This window comes from Trichosurus vulpecula, chromosome 7 (genome assembly GCF_011100635.1).
Source record: "Trichosurus vulpecula isolate mTriVul1 chromosome 7, mTriVul1.pri, whole genome shotgun sequence".
Classification (NCBI taxonomy): domain Eukaryota; kingdom Metazoa; phylum Chordata; class Mammalia; order Diprotodontia; family Phalangeridae; genus Trichosurus; species Trichosurus vulpecula.
In genome coordinates, this window is record NC_050579.1 from 28,750,907 (window position 1) to 28,772,427 (window position 21,521).

Genomic DNA, 21,521 nt, shown 5'->3' on the forward strand with positions numbered 1-21,521 from the left:
CAGGACTGAAAAGGCAGGGAGATGGGCATTGTAGTGGATAAGAGTATGGAATTCAGAATTGGGAAGACCTGAGTGCACATCCTGTCTCAGACACTTGCTGGGCAAGTTACTTATCCTCTCTGGGCCTCAGTTTCCTCATTTGTAAAATGAGATTGGACTCTATGGCCTTCCAATTCTAAATCTATGTTCTGTAACTGGGCAAACCTCATTTTCCTAATCTGTGAAAAGAAGGTAAGGGTAATTGCCTTGCCCACATCACAGGGTCGTGAGGAAGAGTTATGTATAATTGAGAACTCTTTATTGTTGGCTTCCAAGAGAGCAGAAAGGGAAGAGGGGAAGAATCATGGAGGCCTTGACTTCTGAGGAATTCTGTAAGGAAGCTGAGGCTATGAACCTCAATAAAGACAATGTAAAATCAGTGTCCCCTTCACATTGTACCATTTAGGGTGTCGGTAGGTATGAAGTTCAGTCATTTGTGAAAAAGAAAAACCATTATCTCCTATAAATTCTCATTTATTTCATCCTGGCTGGTCGGGTGGTGACCACGGTAGAGGAAAATGTACTACCTCTGCATTAAAGGACCAGGCTTTGCTTTTGTGTTAGCACAGGGCTCTTGCTGGGAAAACATACAACATACAACTTACAAACTTACAACTTTGTAAGAACATACCATTAATACCGTGTAGTCATTAAAGCACCCTGATTTTAAGATTCTGTCTGCACGAGAGATGTGAGAACAAGGCACATTTATCTTTCAAACTGGTTTCAAATTGTTTTCAGACATATTTTTTCATGCAGGTCCTCCCACTTAGGGATAGCCAATTCTTAAAATTTGCATTCCTGTTCTGGTAAAAGGTCTCATTTCATACTTGATAGTATCCCATCTTGCAGAACATTATCAGAATCTCCATGTCTTCCCACCCCTCCGCCAGAAGATGTAGTTGAGAATCTTGGAAACATCCTGTCTGCTAGGGCATCCTGGAGTCCCTTACAAATCAAGCAGCTCCCTCCCCCCTCCCTGGTAGGTTTCTTTACTCAAGGGAGTAAAAAAATAACAGTTTTCCAAATACTGTGGAGTCACTGCTAAATGAGGATACATGGTTTCATTGGCGATCTTCCAGTATCGTTCTCTCAGAAGGAATGCTGAACCTTTGGGTTGTCGCTGTCGGGTGAAGATTCCCTTCTTATTCCCAACAACTCTCCGTGGTGCTGAAAATGAGGCAGAAAGCATAGTGAAGGACCTTCATTGGTCTTCTCCATTGTTGCATATAAGTGGACTAGATCCTAACTCAGCAGACATAGAACTGAACCTGGGTATGGACGGTTTTTTTTAAGCTCAGAAAACCAGATTTTTTTAAAAAATGGTCATGAAACGCCTCATAGACATGAAATGCCTCAGTGCCAGTAGGCCCTCCTGAGTCAGGTGGTATTGGGGCTGACTTAAAGACTAGTTATGGTAGTATGCCCAAACCAACACTAGACTAGAACATTCTAATCTTGCCCCTTGAGCAGAAGCTTCAAAATAAGCCCCTCACAGTTGGGGATCTACCGGGTGTCACTGCTTTGGGCACCACCCTGGGGTTCTCGTGAACTCAGTGTGAATCTGTGAACCTGCCTCTGATAAGACACCCGACTGTGAGGATGGGCTTGAGAATCTGATTAAATGAAAACCAGCTGCTCTCCATGAAAATCAGGAGACTCCTGATTGATACACAAGGTTTCCGTCTCCTTTTCTCTCTTCTCCCACTTTGCTCTCCTCCTTGACCTTCTGCAGTCTTATTCTTCTTCCCCTCCCCCCGCTTTTTTTGTTATTTAGCTAAGCTTTAACATTTAAAATGTGCTTTAACTACCACAGCCACCTCTTCCACCCTAGTTCATGTTATATATCTCAGCATCTTTAGGCCTCTAGGAATATTATGGGAATTGGGAAATAAAAGTTTTACTTTCCTAGAGGATTTAACCAAAACTAGAGTTTTATACCTTTGCTAGGAGAAAACCAAACCAAACCAGGTGCAGATACACAATCCTAGGCACCGATCCCATTTTCTTTTGTTTTGAATAGGGCCTGTTTAACTGAAAATGAAGAATTTCTTTGAAACCCTATCTCTGTCAAATAGGTGACCGTCCCTTCAAATAAGCTTTGGAAAAATGGACTATTTTTGAAAATTTGAAAATAGGCATATCTCAGACCATTGAGGAGCAGTGCGGTCTAAGGATAGAATCAGCCAAGGAATCGAGAAGTTCTGCCTGTGACACATACTGGCTGTGTGACCCTAGACAAGTCACTTAGCTCTCTGTACCCCAGGCAACTCCAAGGGTGGATTTGGCAGAACAGGATTTGCATTAGGAAAAAGAGTTTCCTTACCAAAAGAAACTGCCTCACTGTAGTAGAGGAAATGTATCAGTCCCGATGACTAGAGCTCCTCCTGCCCCCCATCCCTCGCCCCAAAAAAAGCTTGTAGTAGAAAGAATGCTACTGTAGGCAAGCTCCGGCTCATTTCTCTCGTGTTCTACCCACCTCCCACCAAAAAGGGAAAAGAAAATCAACAGGATTTATCAGCTTCTTTGTTAGAGCCTCAGGACAATGGATGTGTTCAAAAAGTGTTAAGTGACAGCTGAGTTTAGTAGTGAGTGATTCACATTACTACCATCATTGTAAGACACTCTACTACTGGCTTTTTTACCCTAAGATGTTTTCAAGTTTGGTCCAGGGTTTACAATCCTAGTTACAGAGAAGTACCTTAGATTCCCAGATTTTCCTAGCAAATTCCACAAGATCGAACGTGTCTCCCTCCCAGGACTTGGTATTGGCATGTTTCTAACTATGGAAAAGTAGTGCCAAGCAGGGTCGCTTACATTGTTCCGTCATGAAATCGGCAAAATTCCAAATAAGCTCTCCAATCACGTAGTCTTTGCGTTTTTGGTCCAGAGCGAAATGATACTGCTGCAGCACAAATTTCTGGTATTCTTCACTAAACATCAGAGGAGGGTCCTAAATGGCGGAGATGGAGAGAGGGGAAGGAGGGAATGTGGGGGTCCATGAAAGCCGGTAGGGCTCTGCCCTCGTGGTGGGCTGTCGAGGTAGCCACACAGCCTTTGGATGCTGCACCATGCATCCCTCCAAGGAACTCTGAGAGCCTTGTTCAGTGCAGTGGCTATCCCTCACCCCCGAGGCTTCACTTTGTTTGCCGGCTCTGTTCAAAGGGTATGTGTGAGAGCACAAAGAACGTCCAAATCAGCAACCTAGATTTTTGTATGTCAAATAGAATTCAAGTTGGTGCTGCCGATGCACTCATCATGACGTGGCAGACCTGAGTGAGTCTGGATTTCAGACTGCCCTTCTCTGTTGGTGCCACGTTCAGTGTATACAGCAAAGAGCATGAACTGATTGACTCTAGAGGGACAGGCTAGTTAACTCCCAACGACAGTTTTTTTCTGGTGTTTGTCGTCAGGGTATTTGCTGGAAATGTAGTACTGCCAAAGAACGATGACAACTATGTCCGAAAGAAGCCCAGAGAAGGTCGTGGTCCTTCATAAAACAAACAACCTGCTCTAACACGGACACAGGTTTTCAAGGTTGTTGAAGTTTCCCAACCCTAAATGCTGCCTATTATCATCTCTTAGGCCTGATGGTGAGCCAGGTGTATTTGCTAAGAGGAAGGCTGGAATTCCAAGATCCTAACTAACTTGGCTTCCTGGCAGCTAAGGGCATTGGAAGTGAGGCTGGCTGCAACAGAAGTGCATGTGCCCCTTCCCCCCGCCCCCATGTGGTGTCTCTGATGCCTTCACAGAGGAGACCGAAGAAGTACACTTTCAGTAATGGAGAGCAAGGGCCATGATTTTCTTTGATGCTTTATCCCAACTAGAGAGAATAATCTGTTAGATGTCCTGACCTAGTACCAAAGATGGCCTTGGAGCAGAGAAGGGTCAAGGAGGAAGTATGGTGTAGTGGATAGAGAGCCAGGAAGAACCCAGGGTCAAGAGATGCATCACATACACACACACACACACAGAAGGTGCTAACCTGCATTGGTAGAGGGGATTTCTCCACCTGGGAATTCCCTAAGACAATGAAATTACAGGTTGGGTCCTTATCGTAATATTAGGAACAAAATCTAGCTGGGTTAGTGGGTTTGTGTATGGTAACATGGGTCCGAGTTTAGGGGGAGAATTTTTAGAACACTCCATTTCCTACATCAAAAGGATGGATGGGGAATCGGAAGCTAAGCAAATGCCAGAAGAGCGTGTGGAGAGTGGGGAATTCTTAATTGGGGGTCCATGGGCCACAAGATCTTGGGGAGGCCCCTATGAGTATAATGAGACAAGAATTATACCTTTACACTAACCTTTGGTTTCTTCTGCAATCCCATGGACTTGGGCATTTTAAAGCATTATTCTGAGAAGGGGTCCATGAAAAACGGTTAAAGACACACCTCACCACCATTGAGGGAGAATAATAGGCTTTAGTTCCTGAAACAATGCCTGTTTGTGGGTCACATGGCCACTGTGATGGGGCGCTTGGATATACAGCTATCACACATTTACAGAGTTGGGTGAACAGGAGTGTGCACATGGTAGCCGTGAACATGAGAAGCATTTTTAGAATCCCCTCAGAAAAAGGGGGTCTGCCTGCATCTATTAATGTAGGGACGGCATTTCAGCAGGGCCAGACTGAGCTTAAAAAGAAGAGAATACACCATTCAGTCCTAAGGGTGTCCAAAGCCAGAACTGCAATTGTAGCCAAGTGAGGAATTTCCTGGCCCTTGCTCAGGTTTCCTGAGAGAGGGAAAGGAGATTCCAACCCGGAGGTAGACAAAGAGGAGAGGCGCAGACTCATCTCCCATAAGAGACGAAATGTAACTTGGGCCCAAGAGTGGCCTCCCTAGCATTGGAAATACCACTGGAAATGGGCAAGAGAAGGAAAGTTGGCCAGCTGTTAAACCTCGCCCCAAGAAGAATGAGCTTGGCACAGTGTCTGCCACTGAGCCCGCCACTCACCTGGTGAAGCCCGGGGATGTTGTCTGCTCCATATTCGCTTTGGATAATTGGCTTCTGGTAGATTTTATACCAGGTCTCAAACTCGGTGCTGACCTGCAGCTGAATCACCTCTAGGTGCCCATAATCATGGTACCAGGAAAAGTAGTTGTTTATACAGATCACATCCACATATGGCGCCTAAGAGAAAATTTAAAAGCTTGCTTTTAGCTGGGTGTGATGGTGTACACCTGGAATCTCAGCTACTAGGGAAGCTGAGGAGGGGGCTGGCAGGTCTCTAAAGGTGAGGAGTTCAAAGCTGTGGGCAGGCCAGTCAGCAGTGGGATTGAGCCCTTCCAGTCTAGATGACATAGGAGATCCAGTCTTTAAAAAACAAAACAAAAAAACAGCATTGCTTTCAAACCCACAAAATGTGAGGTGTGTTCAGAATGACTGATATTTTTAATTTTTCCATTAGGGATAAGGCTATCCCTCAACATAGAAGGGCTGGGAGTTTGGCCATGTGAGTTGAGAAGAGTGGTTTTCCGCCCCAAACTCTGCCTCCAAAGATTGCCCTGCTTCTGGTGGGCAGGAGGTACAATCAATAAAGGGCTGAAATAGGCCCTACTCGTTCTGTCCATCTGGCTGGCCAATGGGAGCAAGGAGGAGACCAGGAGACAAGAACAGAATACTAGGGATAGGGGATGATATGAGGACTTAGGAGGGGTTCAGGCCCAATTTCACTGGCAGTGTTTTCTCCCCTAGGGACCATGAGGTTTCTGAGCTGGGGGTCTGATTCACTAAAGGAAGTGAGCTGACATGGTGCCACAGTACTGGGGAGGAACAACTTTGATGTGTGATTCTCCACATTAGCTTAATAATCATGTCTGTAATAAAAATGCTCATCTCCCCACTTGTGCTTGCCCTGATGTGGTCTGTCTCCTCCCAATGACTGCTGTTCCTCTCTGAACTCTCGGGCTACATACACAGTGTAAGAGGTGGGAAGGGTGTAGGGGAGCCCTGGATGGGTGAGTCAGTTTGTGTGTGGGGGTACAGCTGATGGTCCAAGTGCCTCTGGAATAAGGTGGGGTCAGGAGGGCCAGCTTGGACCCATGGGAAGAGTTGGCCTGAAAGGCCCTGGGAAGGAGAACAGCAGAGTAACACATGGAATAAGGCGTCTCCTGTGTGATCTCGATAAGAAGACAGCTCCACAGTCCTTGAGGGTGGGGGTGCCCTCTGGGCGATACAAGGGCAGTAAAGTGGACAAAATATTTTCTCATCTACATTTACAAAACAAGGACTCATTGGCAGCACGATGACTGGTCTCTTTCTGATCCACTCCTAACTTGCGTGACATCTTATGAGGACAATACCGATAAAACAAGGATGCTTCCCTTCCCTTCTCCAAAAACGCTGTTTTGTATGTAGGCTGGAAGGAAGCAAGGCCAACCACTCCAATATCCTTGCCAAGAAAACCCCAGATGGGGTCACAAAGAGTCAGGACTGAGCAACAACAACAGATATGTGCTGGACTAGGTACCATTTTCCTCACCCCTGCTTTTAAAGATGGTGGGCAGCACTCAGAGTGGGAAATATTGGTGAACTATTTGTTAGGCAAGAAACCCCCACAGTCCAGCTGCAGCTGTCACTGGCCGTTTGCGTGATCAGGGCCAGCCACTGTCTGGGTCACCTTCCTCTGGAAATGAAGGGATAGGCTCGGAGGTGATGGGTGCTTTAGCCCCTTCAGCTGTCACCTTGTAGGAATGGACTCAGCATGGGAGTTAGCTGGCCTGAGATGAGGCCATGTGCCCAGTGCTCAGCTTAGATCCTTGCCATTAGACCCCATCACAGACACTTGGATGCAGTAAGCATCACACACTAGAGTGGAAGGACCAGTGGGCCTCCCTTGGGCGGGGTCCCCGCTAGACTCTTCTGTCTTAGCTCCCAAGTTGGACTGATGTTGGCAGTTGGGTTTTAGCCAATGCTACCAAGCAAAAGCAAGCAAGAAGTAGGAAAAATGAAGCCATCCCAGCACTTACCCCATGATCCACTTCAGGCCTAGTATTGGACACAAAGGTCACAGGTCGGGTGGGGTCCAGGGCTTTGGTATGGGTTATCAGGGTCCTATTCACAGCAGAAGACACATGGCAGCCCATCAGAATGCGAAGGGCTGTTGGTCCCTGCTCCCCTACCTGCTTCTTCCATGGGCAGTCACCCGTCCTTGCTCACGTGTACCCCGGCCTCTGCTTCCTGGGGTGGGGCCTGCCTTCTGAGGTTCTAGTGGGGTGGGGGGAGCAGAGGCTCTTTTGATTTCTGGGCTGGGGGCTAGGAAAAAGCTGATTCTGAATTGTTCAGAATACCCATGACTTGGAGATCTTTGCTTAAAGCTGCCTGTTCTAAAGGCCTGATAGATGGAAGCCAGCCAGTGACCTTTCCCCAGTCATTCTGAGGGAGGGAGCTGCTCCTGCTCCTCTTGGTCCCTGGACCCATCTCCTCCCCACCGTGACTGTACTCAGGCCTCCTCTAATAATGTCTCTGCACTGACTATGAAATGTCGGTCCTAGAAGGGGTCCTTAGAGATCATCTGGGCCAGCAAAACAGCTCTGGGCCTGGAGTCAGGAAGACCCTAGTTCAAATTCAGCCTCAGATACCTACTAGCTGTGTGACCCTGGGCAAGTCACTTAACTGTTTGCCTCAGTTTCCTGATCTGCAAAATGGCACCTACTTCCCAGGGTTGTTGGGAGGCTCAAATGAGATCTTTATAACAACAGGAGGAAATGGAGGCTCAGTGGAGAGGTGACTGCTGGCTAGTGGCACAACTAGACTTTGGGCTTCTGACCTTTCCAAGATTTCAGCTCCCAAAACTCATGGAGGGAGGTGCTAGTATGATTCCCATTTTTACAGTTGGAGAAACTGAGGCAGGCAGAGGCTAAGCGGCTCACCCGGGGTCACATAGCTAGTCAGTGTAAGTTCCTCTCTCCACCACACCCCCCAACACTGCTCTTCGGAAGCTTTTAAATTTCTATTCTGGGAAAACTCTAGCCTGCCTCAGTCCAGCGCTGATCTAACTTGCCCTTGGTTTTCCCCAAAAGACAGAGTCCTGAAGAGGAGAAAGAAGAATCTCTGTAGGTGGTTGAGTGGCTCGGAGAAGGCCCCTGAGGTTGGCTGAGTAGCTGGCCCAGCCACAGACCCTCGGGACTGTTGGCTCAGGCTTTGGGTTCTGAGCGGGACTTTGGCCCCTCTGTGGAGGGATGGCAGCCCTCCCTTCAGAGGCTGAGCAGACCCGCCTATTTAGCATCAGCAGACTGTAGGCCACCAAGCTCTGTTGTTCACTGGTTTGTGATCTTCCCCCTCTCCCGCCAAAAAAGACAAAATTTACCTAATCCACAATTTTGCCTAAAGTTGGTACAGCATTCACACATAATTTCCTTTTCTGGGCCTGTTTCTTCTGGTAAAATGAGGGAGCTCCTGTGAAATGCTAATGACCCAGATGGGCCCCAAAGAAGAGATGAGAAGGCACTTCCCTCCCTCCTTTCCAGAGGAATAGGATTATGGGTATAGAATACTGAATGTAGTGCCAGATTTGGATGACGGCTTGGTTAGTTTTACTAAAATGTTTGTTTCTTTCTCTCTTTTAAAATTTCCTATAAGGCAGGGAGGGATTCTTAACCTGGGACCCAGAACTCAAAAAATATTTTTTTTTTGAGAATTGTATTTTGATATAATTGGCTTCCTTTGTATTTTATTTAAAAATAAAAATTAAATTATTTAAAAATTTTAAAATCTGTAAATAATAAATGATGATAAACAAATAAATAGTACACAATTAAAAATCATGATTCTGAGGAGGGTCCACAGGCTTCCCCAGACTGCTTAAAGGGGGCCGTGACTCATAAAAGGTTATGAACGCTCATCTAAGTATGGCTGTCTGGGAAGGATATTAGGAATATTAGGATATTAGGAAAGAAAGGTAGTATTAAATTTTTTAAAAGTAATTACAAAATTAAAAAATATTTAAAAAGTTATCAATTAAAATTAAAACTCAAAATAATATAAACTGAGGTCATTAGACCATATGAGTGCTAACATTTATAAGTATGGGGTCATAGCTCTAGAGCTGGGAGAGAGCTGGGAGGGACCTCGGAGGCCATCTAGCCTAAATCCCCTATTTTATAACTGAGGAAAGAGGCCCAGAGAGGGTGGCACTCGCTAGTATTTATACAGCACTTGAGGCTGTAAAAGCATTTTTTCTGTATTAACTCACTTGATCCTGACAACCCTGAAGTGGTGGGTGTCATTATCAAGTCACTTTACAGAAGAGGACACATAGGCACAGACAGGTTAAGAGACTTGCCCAGGGTCACACAGCTTGGGAATGTCATCAGTGGGATTTGAACCTAGAACCTGGATCTTCTCACTCCCAAATTCTGCCCCCTTGGTGCTGCACACCCAGCTGCCTCCCAAGGTCAGCCATGGTGTTTGGGCCAGCCCTGAGTGCGGTGGCCTACGGTCCGTTTCCCTTCTTGGCTATCTCCAGTCAATCAGATTCCTGACTGTGCAAAGCCTAGGTGCGTGGAAATTAGGTCATGGTAGACTGGAAACTTCTTGAGGGCAAGCTTTTGTCTTTGTCTCCCCAGTATCTAGCACACAGTAGGTTCCCAATACAGGCATTCTGCTTGGTTGATTGGATCCCCCTGACCCCACTGAGTGATTCTGATGATGGCAGGACACCAACACGCTTTCCTGTAGTAATGGGCTCACGCTGGAGGCTTCTCCCTCCAAGCAGATGTCCCCAAGACCACCCTGAGGATCCCCACCCCACAGCTCCAAGCCTCATCCCCAGAGAGGGTCCTCACTTGAAATAGTAAGCAGCGGGTGCCAGCGAGGCAACGGGCTCGTTGGCCACAGACCACATGACCACAGCCGGGTGATTCTTGTCTCTCCGGACCAGCTCTTCCATGACTTCTAGGTGGTGTTGCAGAGAGATGTTCCCAAAGCTTTCCCTATGGGGAAGAAGAAGAGGGGAGTCAGCACTGGCTCTACCCTCATCCTTGAACCCGGTGTGTAGGAGGGGCACTCAAGGGGCCTCAGAGGCTGCCGAGTCCAGCTCCCTCATGTTACAGATGAGGACACTGAGGCACAGGGACATTTCATGTCACATAGCTAGGAAGTTTCAGGGGTCCCCTGACCCCCCGAATGCAGCTGCACCCACCCCACTGTATCAGGGGCTCAGGAGCAGGAGGACACTCACGGCAACGCAATCCCCACGCCTGGACACTCGTCGATGACCACGATCCCATAGCGGTCACAGAGCTGCATCACCTCCTCGGCGTAGGGATAGTGGCTCGTTCGGAAAGAGTTAGCCCCCAGCCATCGGAGCAGGTTGAAATCCTTCATCACCAGAGCCCAGTCAAACCCCTTCCCACGGATCTGGGGATGAAGATGATGTGGAGGAGGTGAAGGCAAGCGTGCCTTCCATCTCCATGGGGCGGGGGACACGTAGAGAGCCAGCTGGGCTATCCCTCATCACCCCAACAGTCACCCAACCTGGGCCTGATCCCAGAGATGGCCCTAGCTGCACATGCGGCACTAAAAGGTGGCCGAGAGGGCCCTGCGCTGCGTAATCTCTCTGTGCTTTGCTCTGGCTCCCACTCTGCCCTCCTCTGCACTCACACAGCCATTGCCCTAACTGGGCTCTTCTAAGCGCCTCCTACTCGGCCTCCTTGCCTCCAGTCTCCCCACGCTCTAATCCATCTCTCCACACAGCTACCAAGAGTCTCCCTAAAGCAGATAGTCAACCAGCATTTATTAAGCTCCCTCTGTGTGCCTGGTATTGGTGATACAAAGAAAAGCTTTAAAAAAAGTCAATTGAGTATGCAAAGAGAAGTCACATAGGATGTCTAGAAATGTAGCACAGAGTCAGGCTGTGGAGGGCTCCAAATGTAAAACAAGAATTTGGATTTGATCCCAGGGGTGTTTATTGAATAGGGGAGCCATACGGTAATTAAGCCTGCTCAAAAATCTTCTGGGCCTTCCTTATGTGAATGGAATCCAGTCCAGCCTCCTCAGCCTGGATTTCAAGGCCCTGCACAAGGTGGAAGGCCTCCCACCTACCTTACAACCTATTCCACATTATTCCCTACAATGTGCCATACTCTACCTGATCTAGACAGTGAGCCGTTTCCTGAACTTGAGAATCTCCCACCACTGTGCCTTTAAAGAAGCTGGTCCCCACACCTAGCATGCAATCCTCCTTGTTTCTGCCTTTCATCATGTTTTTTCAGGCTCAGCTCAGGCACTGTGGTAGGGCCTTCCCTCCTCTCTCCTCCCTCCTCAGATTTTGGTCTCTGATTCTGATCTCTGATCACGCCTTTGCCTCCTTTGCTCTCTTATACTATAGTGACCTGGATACGTGCACTATCCTGTCAAGAGAATGTAACTCCACAAGTCAGGGACTGGTTTGTTGTTTTGCCATTTTTTTGTCTTGCTACCTCTCGGCCTAGCAGAGTGTCAGGCTATTAGTAGTAATGTTGTTGGGCTGATGCCAAGAGCTGGATGCCTTTGCTTTTAGACTGGACCCCCCCTCCCATGCACGCCCATTTGCACCCCTACCCCTGAGCCCATCTCTCACATCCGCATCCTCATGCTTGTTGACCCCGTGGAAGTAGAAGGGCTTTCCATTGATGAGAAACTGGTTCTGTACGACCTTCACGGTGCGGATGCCCACAGGAAGGGTGTAGACATCAGACACGATGCCGGCTCCTGTCTGTACCTCTAGGGTCACCTGCCATTCCCAAAGCACAGGACATGAGGGTCACAGGGACTCTGCTACAAAGAGGAACCAACCCCTGGCCCTACAGGGATGTACGGATGGGTACAGGGCATGGTCAGTGCTCAGACACCAGGAACCTGGGCCCAAAAGGATCAGAAAAAATTAACTGAAGAAGACCCCAGGCTCTGGTGGCCTCCTCACCAAGATGAAAGGAATCAGACAATTGTAGTCTCCCCACTGTCTGGCCCTCTCCTGGTTTCTGAAGGGTTAGAAATGAGCCATCTTAGGACTGGAGTGGGTAAAGAAGTCGACAGGCAGTATGGTAGGGCAGAAAGCTGGCTGGCCTCTGAGTCAGGAGAGAGCTGGGTTTAAATTCTGGTTCTGATATTTGCTAGCTGTGTAACCTTGGGCAAGTCACTTAACCATTGGGAGGTCTTAGTTTCCTTAACTGTAAAATGAAGGGACTGGACATGGCCCCCCCAGCTCTAAGTCTCTGATCTAGAGCAGAGGTATCAGATGAGGCCCAGAGCCCCTCCCCAGTGCCTCCAGAAACAGGGGAAAATGTAACTGGGAAATGTTTAACCAAATAAACAAAAATACAATACAACACCGGCAAGGTTAATTTGTAATTTTCTCAGCCACTATGTGGCAGGGAGGGATCTATTTCTACTTGGAGCAGGAGGAAGGGAGTAAGCATTTATAAAGCACCTACTGTGTGTCAGGCCTTAGAAACAGCATCTCGTGATCCTCACGACAACCCGGCAAGGCGGGTATTGTCATTATCCCCATTTCATTGTTGGGGGAATAGAGGCAGACGGGAGTTAAGTGACTCGCCCAGGGTCACACAGCTAGTAAGTGTCTAAGGCCACATTTGAACTCAGGCCCACTGCGCTGTCCACTGCACCACCCAGTTGCCCACTGATTTAGAGCAATCCATGCCGTCTCTGGGCCTTAATTTCCTCATCTGTGTAATAAGAGGGCTACAAGATGAGACAGGCCAGCCACCTCCGGACAGAGTGGGGACGGATTCAGAGGGCAGGTTAAGCTGTATTTTTTTGGAATTGGCCCAGGAATTCATTTTGCTTGACTATGAATATTTGTTACAAAGGTTGTCCTTTTTCCCCCCAACGTTGGTTCCGGAAAGGTAGGTGGGAAGGAGAGAAAGTAGATTTTAGTGAAAAAACTTGAAAATAAAATGAGTTGGACTGGATGACCACCACCTCTAACCCTGTCAATCGTCCAGTGACCCGCCTGGGCCTCCTCACTTCCACCTCTGGGGGCAGGAATTCTCAGCATTTCTTAGATTTGGTTGTGAGGAAGATTCTTTGTGTGACAAAGGTGAGCTGTCCTCGGAGGTCTGCGCTGGCTGGGAATTGTTTGCAGGGCATTTCCCTGAGGGTCTCCTTTCCCCACCAAGGCCCCTAATTGCACCTCCAAATACAGCACAGATGGAATCTTCCCTCCTGGGGCAGAGATGTTACCTCGAGTGAGTACAGGTAGGCAGGCTGTGGGTGCATCAGATAAGGCCACCAGAGCTGGGCATTGGGCACCTCTAGCTGGCCCCGGGCTCCCTTCCCCTTCGCCACCACTCTTCCTTCCATATCCCAGAGAAGCAGTTGGAGCTCAAAGTTCTCATTGCTTTTTATAACAACCTCGTAGTTTATCAGCCCTGGAGGAGACCAAGACACATCAGAGCCATGAGAGCAAGCCCCCAAGAGAGAGACCCAGGAGAAATCCAACGGTCCAGGGCTTGGGTTGTGTGCCAAGGGTGGGATTGAAGTGGGTGGCATCTGGGTACAGGAGAAAGAGCCTTCCTGGGCATCAGGGGGCCTGGAGAGCTCAAGGGAACCATGGTAGAGGCCATTGGCTGTCTCTAGCCCTCAACACCCTGTCTGCTAAGACTGACTTCATCTGACTTGAGCATTCTGTGGTCCCAAGTCAGACTTCAGAGAGTCATGGAGGGGCTGTAGAGATGCTGGGGATGGCCCCAGGGGACGCCTCTGAACAGGAGGCCTGGAGGTGAGCCTGAGGCACCCAGAGGCTGGGGGTGGATGGGAGCCCCTCCCCTCCTGACCCTCAGCAGTGCCACAGGGCGGGGCCCCTCACCTGTGCTCTCATCTAAGTCGGTGGTGACAGTGATATCATCGATGTAGGAGCTGGGGGTGCTGTAGAGGAAGACTGAGCGGTGCAGCCCAGCATAGTTGAAGAAGTCAAATTTTGTTTCTTGAACAAAATAATACTTGGGATACCTGGTTTGGGATAAAGGAAAGAAGCACTTTCAACTCTTGCCCTCCTTCAGCAGCGAGCTTAGGTCAGCTTCCCTGGCTTATTTCTATTTGTAGGGCCCTGCCCAGGGCAAAAAGGACTGACCCTGGAGCCTGAGCACAGAGGCTCTGAGGTTTACTACCTGGAGCTGCTAGGGGCACCACAGTGCACAGTCTGGTGTTGGGAAGACTCATCTTCCTAAGTTCAAATCTGACCTTATATACTTACTAGCTGGGTGACCCTGGAGAAGTCACTTAACCCCATTTGCCTCAGTTTCCTCATCTGTCAAATGAGCTGGAGAAGGAAATGGAAAACCGCTCCAGTGTCTCTGCCAAGAAAACCTCAAATGGGGTCATGGAGAGTCAGACATGACTGAAATGACTGAACAGCAACACCTTGGGCAAACCACTTATCTTTATGGGCCTTGGCTTCCTCATCTTAAAGCAAGGAGGTTGTCTAAAGGGCTCCAGATTTAGGATCCTAATACATCTAATCCTCCTGGGCCTCAGTTTCCTCATTTGATGCATGAGGGGGCCTGGGGTCCCTTCCCACTCTAGATCTGTGATTCTGGGAGGGCTTGTGTGCTCCCCAGGAGTCTGGCCAGGGCTTGGGGTGGGTGAGGGGGCCCTGCTCACCGGGAGCGGTCGGTCTTGTGCTCAATGATGCCCGGTGGCAGTGTGTGGGGCGTGAGGGTGTTGTTGATGGCGATGGTGATGCGACTCGGTTCCCCAAGATTGGACTGGACCAGCTTGCTGATGTCGGCTTCAAAGGGAAGGTGGCCACCCTCATGCTCAGTCACGTGGACACCGTTTACCCACTTCAGACAACCAGGCAGGGGAGGGAGATAAGAGAGAGAGAAGGACAATGGGCAGGGACAATGGGCAGGGTGGGGGTAACCTATCTGCACAGGCACACTACACACACACACACACACACACACACACACACATATACACACATGCCTGGTCTTGGCTGCTTCACAAAGGTGACGCAACAACCACATTGACTGAAGAACGGCTAATAGTGAGACGTGAATATTACTGGGCCACCACGAGAAATGTGACCAAAGAAGATTTAGGTAAACTGAGGCAAACAGAAGGGAGCAGAGCCAGGAAAATGGTGTCAGCAGGAGTCGACTCTTTGTGATCCTGTGGACCATGACATGCCAGGCAATACTGTCCCCACATGGGGTTTTCTTGGTAAAGGCAGTGGAATGGTTTACCAATTCCTTCTCTAGTGGATTAAGGCAAACAGAGGTCAAGTGACCTGTCCAAGGTCACAGAGCTAGTAAACTGTTTGAGGTTAGATTTGAACTCCACTGAGCTACCCAACTGCCTCCCTGTAGACAAGAACTGCAATATAAATGGAAAAAAGGACACCCCTAAATCAAACCTGAATGTTGTCTACTCAAAATGACCAAGATATGAGAATGCATCTCCTTCCCTTCTTTGCAAAGGTGGGGGCCTCCAGGTGTGAACACTGCATACACAGCCAGCCTCAGCCAATGTGTCGATTTTGCTGAACTGGCTTTTTCCTTCCTCTTTCTGATGCTTTCTTACAAGGGATGGCTCTCAGGGTGGGAGAAGGGGAGGGGCATATTTGGAAATTAAGAGGGTGTAAAAGTAAAAACAATCAATGATTCTTCTTCTTTTTAAGGACACAGCCACCGGCCCTGTCTGGGCATTTAAGGAGTCATGATAGACTCTTCTGCCCAGGGCTACTTTTCCTGGGTTTCTCCAATTCAAGTGACTCTTTAGGTCACTTGGTGGGCCTTGAGGGCGGCCCAGGAGAGAGGAGTCAATGTTCTGACAAAGGCCCCCGGGGAGACTGAGCTCAGAGCAGGGCCCTGAGAGGACAGGACCCAGAGCAGCATGGGTCTGTTGGGAGAGAGAAGCCCAGAGCATGGAACAGGGTGGCCCTTGGGCCCTGGAGAGGGGTGCCCTGAGGGAACGGGAGATGGGTGGAAGACCAAACCTGGCCCTCTGCCACTCCTGCCTCTGGGCAGTGCTGTCTGCTGGTGGCACACCAGACTGGCATTGGGAGCCTTGGAACAGAGTGGCTTGCTTAGGGTCACTCAGCCAGTTGATGTCAGGAGTGGGACAGAAAGACAGACAGATACACACACACACACACACCCCATTATCCCTCACAAACCCTTGTTCCCTTAACCCCAACCCTGGCACTGACCACAATTGCATAGTAGTGGGCACTGCTAATTCTTAGCATCACTCTGGTGTCCGGATCCTGGGCCCAACTCCGAGGTACCAATACTTGCCGCTCGTACCACACCCAGCCGATGAAGCTGTGAAGCTTGCTGTCCTGGCCCACGTCATTAAAGCTGGCAGGGACGGGCATGTCTAGTACAGGACCCGACTGGTGGGAGGCAGAGAGGAAGAAGAAGAGATGGTGATGACTCTCTTTGTTCTTATGGAGGAGCCTGGGACTAAGAAAGACCACTGGATTGGTAGTCAAAGGATCTGGGTTCAAATCCCTACACTGCTACCTTGGTCACCTAGGCCCTTTCTAAATGGCAGAGTTAGGGTTAGATCAGAGGTTCTGAACTTTTGTTGTGCTATGGACCTTTGTGGCAACAACATGGGGAAACTAACAGGGCCTCTGCTCAGAAGCATAGTTTTAAATGTGTAAAATAAAACTGAAACCAACTATATTGAAATACGGTTTTCAAAATATTTTAAAAATAAGTTCATGGACCCCCAGGTAAAACCCCCTGAACTGGATGAACTCTAAATCTCCCTCCTCCAGCTGAACATTTTCTAGGGCGACACAGGGGCAATCTCGGTATGGGTGACCCTAGGTTCTCAGGCAGGACCCACACCTGCCCTGTCCACCAGGCAATTTCCAGGAACCTAGAGCTTGCACCCTGGGGAACCTTTCTGTTGGAGACAGGTGTCAATTGAGATGAGGTAGGTGTGCCTGGAAGCAGGTGGCTTCAAGACAGGATCTTCCTTTTTCTTTAGGAAGCTAGGATTCCAGCTAAATCAGGACCACCAAGCCCTTATCAGCTCTTCGAAATGGCTGTGTGACATTGGCTAGCACTTTGGCTTGGACCTGAGTCAGGGGTCAGCAGAGGCAGGTAGTGAGGGAAGATAATGATGGGTATGTGGGCGGGCAGTAAGGGAAGATGATGTTGGGATGCAGTGCAGCCCCAAGGGGAGGGGGTTGGTTCTACCTGGCTGAAAACAGGCCAAAGAGGAGTGATTCTTGGCTGAGTTAAAGGTCAGGAGGCTTTGTGTAGTGGACTGAGCACTGGTTTGGAGATAGAAAGACCAAGATTTGAATTCTGCCTCATACACTTACCAGCTGTGTGACTGGGCAAGTCACAGTTCTCCATGTGTACAGTATTTCCAACATAATATATATGTCCCAAAAGTCTAAATATAGAGTCTCTCATATATATATATATATGCATGTATGTATGTATATATATGTATGTGTATATATATGTATGTGTGTATATATATGTATGTATGTATGTGTATATATATATGTCCTAAAAGCCTATAGAGCCCAACTCCAATATAATATATATGTCCCCAAAGTCCAAATATAGAGTCCAATAGAATGTATATGTCCCAAGTCTGAATGTAGAGTCTAAGACTCATATGTGTGTGTATATCCCCAAAGTCTAAATATAGAGTCCAAGACTCTAATAGAATATATATGTCCCAAAAGTCTAAATATAGAGTCTCTCATATTATATATGTATCCTAACAGCCTAAATATAGAGCCCAAGACTCCAATATAATACATATGTCCCAAAAGTCCAAGTTAGTCTAAGATTCTAATGTATGTCCCAAAAGTCTTAGTGTAGTTTTAACTTTTAGTAAATTACTGAATTAAAAATTTTTTGTGTCTCCAGCAATCAGCACGGTACCTGGCATGTAATGAGTACTTAATAAACATTTATTGGATTGAAAAAATTTAAACCATTAAAACTTAAAACTGAACTAAATCTTTTAGGATGCCTGCTATACCTAATGGCAGTTGCTATTACGAGTATCTTAAAGCCAGGAACCTACTAAGAGAAGGAGGAAGCCCCTAGGGAATTCCTAAGCCCTCCAAGGGAAAGGGAGCGGGTCGGGAATCCTAGCTCCCCACTGGCCAACAGACTGGTTCCATCAGTCCCACAGGAGAGTCTTGGCCTAGGGGGTTCAGCTCTGGGGCCTAGTCCCGTCCCTAGCATGCTAACTCTGTGCGATCTTGGGTAAATCACTTCCCCACTTTGGGCTTCAGCTGCCTCTTCTTTTAAGAGAAAACGGAAGGAGAAGGTATCAGAAGTCCTTTCCGGACCCAATAGTCTGTAGTTCTCTGACTGATGGCTGCCTGGCATGTAGTACGCCCTTAAAATGTCTACTGACTGACTGATCTCCATGTTGGAGAGAGAGAGCAGACACTGGATCTCACAAAACTGGTCTCTGGAAATAATAAGATAATAAGCAGTGAATAGGATTGAATCAGGAAGTAGGACCTGTTTCCCTTCCCCCAACACACATATCTACCCTCCCTCTCTTCCTCAGCCAGGACCAGTGGAAAGAAAAGTCTCCCTCAAGATAGTGAGTATGCTGAAAGTATCAAATGTGGGGAAGAAAGGAGCACATGACCAAGCACACACCACCTACCCTCTCTACTTGAGCACTTGCCGCAATGGGTTCCAGAGGACACACTGGGCAGCCCCTGCCACGTGGCACTGGGCAGCCCCTGCCGCGTGGCACTGGGCAGCCCCTGCCGCGTGGCACTGGGCAGGCCCTGCCGCGTGGCACTGGGCAGCCCCTGCCGCGTGGCACTGGGCAGCCCCTGCTGCGTGGCACTGGGCTTCAAGTCCCTCCACTTTAAAAAGCTGGGAGACCTAATTCCGACTCTTCTACCAATCTGGGCCTCAATCTCCTCTTCTGTGAAATGGGCTTAGATGACCTTTAAGGCTCATGCTGGCTCTGATGTTCTAAGGTTCTCCATGGTTCCTGCTTCTCATCTCTGAGGAGGGGAATGAGGGGCTCCTAGGAGCCCAAAGTCCAGCCCCTCTACTTTTTCTGGGTTCCTCAGCCCCATCTGCTTTCATCCCATATCTGCCTATGCCCTCCAGCTCTCTTAACCAACTTCCCCTTTCCTCCTTCCTTTTTCTCTGTCATCTGCCTCCTCCAAGCACCCTGCCCTCATAATTCAAGTCTCTAAGGCTCTTAGACATAAAGAGAACCATTTTAAAGAGGGAGCCCAGAAAGTAGTGGCAGAGTTAGAACCAGTTATCTTTCGGCCTCTTTTCATGGGATCGGGCTGCTAGAGTGTGGAGGGCTTTTTACAGAAGACTGGGATGGAGAGGGGTGAGGAAGCAGACCCTGTAGCAAAGGGAGAGTCAGCCAGGGGAAGCCAAGTGCCAACCCAGTGAGTGGGACCCTCCCGGTTCTTCCCTCAGGTGTTTAGGGCTAAGCTTTACCACAGAATCACAGATCTGGAGATAAAGGGATCTCTGGTACCATCTATGCAACGCCCTCATTTTATGGTGGAGGAAGCTAAGTTCAAGGTGACACAGATGGTTAGAGCTGGATCATGTTAGAGTTCATGTTCAGAGTAGCACGACCTTCCCAAATTTACAAGGAAATGAAATTTACAAATGAAAGTTACAAGGCAATCCAATTAGCGGCTGCACCAGGGCAAAGAGGGAGCTCAGAACGTTCTATGGGGAGGTAGAAGGGAGCGGAGCCCGACTGGTCCAGGATCCTCATCTTGGAGAGGACACACCAGGACGTTCAGAGAGGGACATCCTCGTCCACCACGGGGCAGGACCCACAAAGGTGGGTCAGCTTGAGGCTTTCTGGCTTTCCAAAGGGCTGGATCTCTCGGGAGGGGCAGAGGAAAAAGGGCGAGGGGGGTGGGATTGTGTCCCTGGCATCGCTGGCATCCCGGGCGCTGCCCTCTCCCTCTCCGGCCACCCCGAGCTGCCCCCGCCCCCCACCCCCAGGGTCCCCAGGGGTCGGACGGGGGGCTTCACCTCCCGCAGGGGTCTCTGATACCACCGCTCCCGAAAGCCCTGCGTCCTGTCCTCGGAGAAGTCCGCTCGGAAGTCCCAGAGGCCGTTGAGCTCCTTGACCTCCCGGCTCGGGGTCTCCCGGGGGTAGAGCATCCCTCCGTCCAGGGCCAGTGCCCGGCCGCAGAGGGCAGCTGCCCATGCCAGCCAGAATCCCAGAGCCATGGCTCCCGCCGCTGCATACAGCCCTGAGTCCGGCCTCCTTATTTGCTTGGGGTAGAGGAGGAGGAGCCTCGGTGGGAGGAGCAGGGGAACCCATGGACTCCCGGGGGGCCATCTTGGTTAAGGGCAGGAGGCTGCCCGGGGAGCCTGTGGCTGTAGAAATGCCTCCTCTGACCACCAGGGTGAGCAGCGATCCCAGCTGGAGGTCACCCAGGGCCCCGCGTGGTCCTAGCCGGGCCACTCTTCCAAAACCTGCCGAAGGAACCCCATCCATCCGGCCTGCCCCTGAAAGCCTCCCCTAACCGGAGAGCCACCCCCTTCAAGGCAGCCCCTTCCACCTTGAGACAGACAGTTTGGATTGTTAATCAATCAGTAAATATATTAAGTGCCTACTATGTGCCAGGCACATCCCCCAGCCCTGGGTATACAAAAGAAAGCAAAAGACAGTCCTTGCCCTCAAGGAGCTTGTAATCCAATAGGGGACAATGTGTGACCGAAGCAAGCTATAGACAGGATAAACAAGATTTGTTTGTCCTTTGTTCTCCAGAGGACCATGACATCAGGTAGATGATGACATGACCTACATTGACTTTGATGTGAGGGAGGCCTGTGCAAGGTCACCAGCCTCACTTCCTCCTCCAGAGCCATCTGGGTTCAGTGGCCTGATATTCATCAGGATAAACAGGAACTAAGGAAGGAAAACACTAGAGTTAAGAGGGGCCCGGGAAGACTTCCTGTAGAAGGTGGGATTCGAGATGGCACTTAAGGGAAGTCAGAGTGAAGGGGAGAGGACATTCCACACATGGAGGACAGCCAGAGACAATGCCTGGAGCTGAGAGATGGAGTGTGCTGTTCATGGAGCAGCCAGGAGGCCAGAGGCACTGGATAGAAGAACACTCATCAGGCAGTGAGGTGTAAGAGACCTGGAAAGGTGTGTGTGTGTAGGGAGAGGGGCAGGTTATGAAGGGCTTTGAATGCCAAATAGAGCATTTTGTATTTCTTCCTAGAAGTCATAGGAAACCATTGGAATTTGAATAGGGAGGTGACAAGGTCCGACCTGTGCTTCAGGAAAATCACTTTGGAGGGTGAATAAAGGATGGATGAGAGACCTAAGGGAGGCAGACCCACCATCTGGCTACTGTAGTGATCCAGGTGCGAGGTGATAAACATGGGCACCAGAGAAGGACCACCATGTCAGAGGAGAGACAGGACACATTTGAGAGATGCTGCAAAGGTGACATCAACAGGCCTTGGCACCATGTTGGACATGGGGGGTAGGGTGAGAGATATGGAGGAATCCAGGATGAC

The 21,521-nt window shown here is 49.2% G+C and overlaps 1 protein-coding gene across 1 annotated transcript; it reads right to left on the reverse strand.

Annotated features, from left to right (window-relative positions):
* Positions 1–225: 225 nt before the first annotated feature.
* Positions 226–20,254, reverse strand: GUSB (glucuronidase beta). Its single transcript, XM_036766953.1, has 12 exons — positions 20,016–20,254; positions 16,199–16,384; positions 14,647–14,828; positions 13,853–13,995; positions 13,228–13,415; positions 11,606–11,758; positions 10,226–10,404; positions 9,831–9,977; positions 7,014–7,098; positions 4,999–5,175; positions 2,857–2,992; positions 226–1,209 (listed from the first exon to the last, which is right to left on the reverse strand). Exons 1-12 carry the CDS (start codon positions 20,214–20,216, stop codon positions 989–991), a joined length of 1,998 nt encoding a protein of 665 aa, XP_036622848.1. The 5' UTR covers positions 20,217–20,254; the 3' UTR covers positions 226–988.
* Between the last annotated feature and the right edge of the window lie 1,267 nt (positions 20,255–21,521).